This window comes from Phalacrocorax aristotelis, chromosome Z (assembly GCF_949628215.1).
Source record: "Phalacrocorax aristotelis chromosome Z, bGulAri2.1, whole genome shotgun sequence".
Classification (NCBI taxonomy): domain Eukaryota; kingdom Metazoa; phylum Chordata; class Aves; order Suliformes; family Phalacrocoracidae; genus Phalacrocorax; species Phalacrocorax aristotelis.
Window position 1 is genome coordinate 55,010,182 of NC_134311.1, and position 6,681 is coordinate 55,016,862.

At 36.8% G+C, this 6,681-nt stretch overlaps 1 protein-coding gene across 1 annotated transcript; it reads right to left on the reverse strand.

Annotated features, from left to right (window-relative positions):
* Positions 1-1,155: 1,155 nt before the first annotated feature.
* On the reverse strand, positions 1,156-4,370 carry LOC142050453 (ankyrin repeat domain-containing protein 31-like). The gene is made up of 3 exons (XM_075079116.1): positions 4,357-4,370; positions 1,381-2,434; positions 1,156-1,221 (listed from the first exon to the last, which is right to left on the reverse strand). Exons 1-3 carry the CDS (start codon positions 4,368-4,370, stop codon positions 1,156-1,158), a joined length of 1,134 nt encoding a protein of 377 aa, XP_074935217.1.
* Positions 4,371-6,681: the final 2,311 nt, after the last annotated feature.

Below are 6,681 nucleotides of genomic sequence, written 5' to 3' on the forward strand. Positions count from 1 at the left end.
ATCTCAAAAATATTAACAAATCTTAGATTGCTAACCAAAGCCATGTAATAAATCATATTCCTGACAATTTGGTGTAGTCGTCCACGTCCACAGATCTGTATTTGCAGCTTTCTGTATGTTATTATCTAGTACATCTCTATAGTGATAAAGAAGGAAACTTTACTCATCATCTCCTCTTTGCAATGCAATAGACACTGGCTTCTGAGCTTCAATCTCTATAGCACTGTCTTTCAAGACATGGATGAGTGTCATTTTCATTATAGTAAAAATCACTGACTTCTCTACATTCCAGACATTAACATTTTTAATAGAGAGTTATAATTCCTTAAGATCCACATGCATCAAGCTGGTATCACAGATAAGAGTCTTGAGAAATTATAGTAAGTATACTGAATTCTTCATCCTTCCATTTAGTAATCTTGAGGTTCAGAGGAATATTACATGTCCTTTAAAGAAAAGAAGCATGTGTATATACCTATTACATGGCCCAACATAGAGGCCTCTGACTTACTCACGCTGCCTTATGTTACAAAACACAAGACTACATGAAATGGCCACTCTCAGCAAAACAGCATTCCTGAGCAGATTATAGGTGCAGAAAAAGGAGTCTTTTCTACATTAACTACACCTGGTGAGCTGGCTGAAAAGAACCTTTCATGTTTTAATCAATATGTTGCCCTGGAAATTAACTAGCTTGCAGCTGGGAATTCAGTCAATAATTCCATCATTTGCTCAATACCAAGCCAGTCCTCTAGCAGCTGCCTTGCAAATGTGCTCTGTATTTGGAGGCACAGGGAAATGCTTTTGTATTAAAAAAAAGAGGTGGGGGTGGTTTGGGTTGTTTGCGGTTTGCTTTTGTTTTGTTTTGTTTCTCAAATATGGTTCATACCAGACTGTAACATATAGAACCAGCTGGCATGTAAGCAAGTAATTTTGCATATATTCCTGTCTATCACAGCACTATGAAATCCTTGATGTCACATTTAGTTGAGGGTCTTGAGAGTTCTAAGAATCACATTAGGTCATAAAAACCTTAACGTTCCCGCTCCTTCCAGTATGAAAATCAGGTATTACACAATGTAGACCAATGATTCCACTCTGGTTCTAGCAACAGGAAATATTAACAAACTGAAAATGCAAAGTTAAGCACAAATTTTACATAGGCAGTATTCTGGGTGTTAAAATTATGAGCTGAAAGTTGACATCGTCCATTGCATTTTCCTGTAAAAGTCATAAAAGATTATCTGTAAACAATGAACAAAAAATTTCAATACTAAGTGCTGAAGATGCAGACTAAACCATAAGAACTGCTATTCCCTCATTTTACTGGGGATTTTTCATTATATGCTAATATTAACATTATTGTATCTCAACAATTACCTGCAGTTTGAATTCTAAAACATTTTCTCCTGGCTTAATCCTTCCCAACTCAAGTAGATCTATCAACTGAAGCTTTTTCCTACTTTTTCTTCTATACTTCACTTGTTTTTGTTCACATTCCTGGTTACTACAGCTCTGGGAAGATTTCTCACTGAAGTTTACTGGATAATCTGCATTTGAAGTAAGATTTGTAAGCACTGAGTTGGCATTCAGTGAGTTCTCACTACTCTGAAGGACCATTTGCTGTAGAGTATCAGGGAAGTTATCTCTGCGTGTTGACAAAATTACTTGCTGCTGCTGCTGATGCTGGAAAGCTTCTTTCTTATTTACATGTCTGAGTAGATCCTCATCTGTAAGAACCTGCTGGCGGTCACTGCCTGGCTGACAGTCATTGACAGCAGTGCTTTGGGGTTCTACGATGTTTAATGCATTGGTCACAAAAATGGGATTTAGAGACTTGTTTCCTTGTTCTGTGATTGGTATAAAATCAATGTCTTTTTGCTGTGAGCACTTTGTTTTAGCAGTGGAAACAGTAGACTCTGAAGGCAATGCCACCACTTGTACAGCATTTGTCAGCCTTGACATGTTGTTGAAAGGATATTCTCTTACCCTGTTTTCGGATGCCAAAGCATGATCAGAAGCCTCTTTGCTTCTAATTGCTTCTTTATTTGCTCCTGTCTCACCCAAGCAGATGTGTGGATGTTGGCTGCATTCCTGAGCTGAAAATCCATTTTCTAAAGAGAGATCTGCTTCTACTCTGTTCCCATTAGGCATGCTGGCACCAAGCCCCATACTAAATGTAACTACATCAGGACATATGATTTCATCAGCAGTTAAACTTTGTCTCTTATCATTTCCACAGGAAATAACTAAGGTTGATATTTGCTTCTCTGAACATAATACACTGAATGTTTGCTTTGTTTTTCTGTAATTTTGTATTTTCTGGACTAATTCTTCTTGGTTTTGGGCAATAGTCAACAGACTCTTTTGCCTAGAAGCAAGGTTAACTAATTGTTTCCTGAGTGCTCCTTTTTTAAAAGATTCCACTGAAGCCCTATTGAAAATTTAAAAAAAAGTAATAATAAGGACACCACAGATACTGTAAACACAAAATAAAAACAGTTGAATAGACAAAACCCATTAAGAACAGGAATATGTTTCAGAGGACTCCGCCAACACCTAAAATTTGAACCACCTTTTTATCATTTATAAAGCTTATAGTACAAGTCCCAGGCTTATGCAGAATCCCATCTAGAAGTAGGATGCAAAGCATCAAAACTTCAGTAATAGTCCTGACCTCCTATACCACCCTTAATTAATAGAATAAAAACTGGGTCTGTATTGTCACTGGCTGCTCTTTTATCACCACAAATCACAATAGTTTATTGAGTTCAGTGCCTCTGATTTCAGAATCAGGGGACACTATCAGAAATTTTTTACGGTGTACACAACAAAATATTTTGTAAAGCCACAACTGTAATAATACCACACGACCATTAAGAAAAGAGGACAGAGCAGTTTATGATGTTGTATGCTAGTTTTGGAGTTCTTCTCCCTTCTTCAGACCCTGTTTCTAAGCTGAGCTGGTATCCCTATGAGACTCCTTCCCTAGAGGACTTTACCTTCTTCCTGATGGAAAGGAATTCCTTATTGTACCCACTTTCTTTAGCAGAGGAGCCACCAGCCCAGCATAATACTCTTTTCTCCTAATACCCCCTCAGGGGACAAGTGATTGGACTACCACTCTGGCACCATCCTGGGAAGACAGAGGAGTACCACAAGGTGTGGGAAAAGGAATAGCAGCATGGTTTGCTTTTAACTCCACCCACAGCAGAGGTGCCATGCAAGTAACACCATCCCAGTCTCAGAAGAGACTTTTGAAGGGGTCAGGACAGAGGTACAGCATGAAGAGTTGATGCAGAACAAGGACAACCAAACCACAGTGTGATAGTGTTGGTGTCTGTACTGTAATATTGCTTGCTATCACATATTTAGAATCCATGATATGATAAACGTATGAGCATACATTTCATCACTGATATGAGTAAGCCTTGACAACTATGGAGTCCTACACAGCCCAGTGAGGCTCCACACACTTTTGTAGCAGTGTTTCTTCAGGGAAGTTTTGTTGCTTTATTGCTATACAGGCACAGAAGAAGCTGCAACTGAAGGCGCAAAGATAATGTGACTAAAATGACAAAGGCAAAGTAACTTACAGTCACTAACAAAAATTATGCTTCTTTTTGCTCATTTTTCTTAGGTGAGAGAAACATCTTAATATCTTCAAAGGAAAAGCTAGAAATGGAAAAGTGTTAGTAGTATCTCTCCCTGGGCCAATTAACTGGACAACAGAAAGATGGAAAATGTGATGATGCCTCCTGATCTTCTGTACATTTATGTATCGTGTTACAAAAGCTTATATGCTAATTAGTTAAAACTAAAATGTTCACCATATAAATAATAAAAAGGAAATTTAATGTAATTTGGCATGTAGCTCATTACTGTTGATGGATAGCTGTTGCATTAGCTGCAGGGTATCTGCAATACCCAGAAATATTCATCACTCTGCTCTGGAACACAGTTTCACTCTCAGTATTAGAAGGAAGATAAGTTTGTGTAGATACTAATTTTACTGTTCTTGTTCCTGAATTCAGTCACTAGTTTGTTCACAATGATTATTTAGAACCCCAACTTCTCTTTACACAAAACTGTACCTTTTTTTTTTTTTGTTTAATTATCTGTGTAATCTGTGTATCTTACATTTTATAGCTGGCAAAATGGTCTGTTATGGAAATGTTTCAGTCTCTTTGCTTAACCAGCCTATATGTTTTGTGATGGAACTGTATGAAAGCTGTACATTGTTGTTTTTACATGACCAAATGAATAGTGCTCGCACAAAAAATATGCAGACATCCTCATCAGATGGCCTAGAAGCATCCATTGAACATGATGCTACGTTGTTAGCTGAGCACTCACCATATGACCAACATTCAGGTAGTCCCTCTTAGAAGGTAGTAGAAAGAGGCCTTGTGACAGCTAGCAGTAGGAAGCTGACAATTCATATAGTCCACGCTCACACTAAGGTTAGCGCTCCCAGCTCACATTTGAGGCTTCCTCACAAAAAAAGGAATGTCTGCAAGCATGCTTCAAGCTATTGCTCTAAATGGTTCTTCTGAGGTGAACAGAAGATTGTTCTGGTTGAACAATCCCAACCTAGGGGTGCTAAAGAAACAAAAACAGAGGCAGGGACGCTAAAAGTAGTGTCTGAGCTGCTACTGCTTTCCTTCATGATGCTGCAAAAGTAATCTAATTGCTCAGTACCTCCATTTCCTAATTTCTGCTTAGGCATTTCTCCATACCTTTTGTATGTTCACTACCTAATTCCAATGCTCACTGTGTTCACAGTAACTGATTAGTATGCGTTAGCTAAACACTAAGCTCCTCCTTGATGTAAACTCTCACTGGAGGTAACTGAAGCCAATATGGACCATGCTTCTGCAAAATCTGAATGAAAACCACATAGTTTTATTTTCACCCTACTGTATGCTAACCTTTTAACAACCTCTGTCACTAGTGCTATAAAGAATAGCTTCCTATAAATAGAATTCTTGTATTGTACTTACCTGTATTTTTTAGCAAGGGTATCCCTTTCTGTTTTTTGTTTTGCCAGCATTTCATTCAAAGTATCTTGCATCTGAGACAGCCTTTGGATATACACATCTGTCCGATATTTTGATGTAAACAAAATGATGATGGCAATAAGCAGTAGAAAATAATTATAGTAATATGATTTTTAATGTAGCAAATACGCAGCCAAAGAGACTAATAGCTCTTTACAAGTAAAGTACTTTTAATAAAATTCTTCACAGAAAGAATTTAATACAAGTTTAACTTAAAAGGCAATAGCCCAAGTACTGGAAAATTTTGAAGTGCAAGTGCCTCGTCTAGCAAATTACTAAGACAACAGGATAGATTAAAGAACTGTCCTATGGATGATAAGCACTGAAACTTTTTAAGTTCTTTGAGTTGCAAGGAGCTAAGTAACATGACAATTATATGTGAGGCTACTTGCAGAAGTTACACTGTCTTAAGAAGGTAGCTAAAATCTTTACGTTTGAAGTATTATAAAATAGTTTAATGAGCTTAGCCCGTTCCAAGTTACATATAATGGTAAAAGCATATGTATCATAGTTTTACATAGTTTCAAATCCATATTATAAAATAAAATTAATTATAAGTTGTCCCTTTTTGCTAGCTATATTTTTATAAAATAAGAAGAGCAATTATAAATTCTTCTTTATATGCCCTGTCTCTTAGCCATGTAACATAAGGGAGAAGTGAGAAGTAATAACCAGCAGATACCACTGGATTAATAAAATAGACATGTAATCTAATTCCTCTAATTCTAAACCAGGAAATACATGCTTTCCCTAATCAGGAAAAATGGGAAAGTACAGGATTAAAAATGGCATTTATAAAATGTTTTCCCAAACCTGTTTCATAGTATCTACCAGTATTTACTTACTTATTAAAATAGAAAAATATTAAAATATTGCTTTTATTAAGACAGCTTAATAGGGATTTTGAATCTATTATTTACAGTAGGTTGTATTACATGCAAACACCTTGGGGATTTTATTCTATCTTATGAGTTTGTCAATCTACCTCTACCTTCTTGTTCAGCCTTGTACCTCCTCAAAAGTAATAACTATGATTTAGTTTAAGAGGTGCTGGATTATTAATGCTTTTGTCAGTAGTGGTAACGGATCACCATGTTGAAACAGGAAAACTCTGATAGTTTTATTTTGCTCATTAATGCAATTGCACTGATCTCTGTCTACATGCTTCTGCCTATTGTATCATTTACCTGTTTGTCAAACATTTTTCAAAAAACATACTGATTTTAATTAACAGTTCATAGGCTATACATTTGAGTTGGAAGCTATAAATCTGCATAATTCCATATTTCACTTTCATTTTAAAGTGATATATTTGACTATTTCAAATATAATATTAAAACTCCACCCTATATTCAGGAAAACAAATTTTAAACCCCCCCTTCCTTTCTGTCAGGAAGCAAAGCTGTTTCATGGGCATGAGCTGCTCCAAAGTAAACAGCCCTGCCTAGATGGCAAGGGCAGCTGGGGAGAGAGACTTTGGTCAAACCTGTTCCTGCAGCAAGCTTTGCTACTTGAACAGTCACAGCACAGACACAATAGACTCAAACTGCTACACAGCACCAGTATTGCGATCTCCTAGGAAGCCAGTGTCACTTAGTACGCTCTTGAGATTTATCAGAAC

Coding starts and splice junctions, on each gene's coding strand:
- LOC142050453 (XM_075079116.1), bottom strand. Junction 1,222..1,380: donor TTTTAGAATTCAAACTGCAG/GTAATTGTTGAG, acceptor TGACTTTTACAG/GAAAATGCAATGGACGATGT.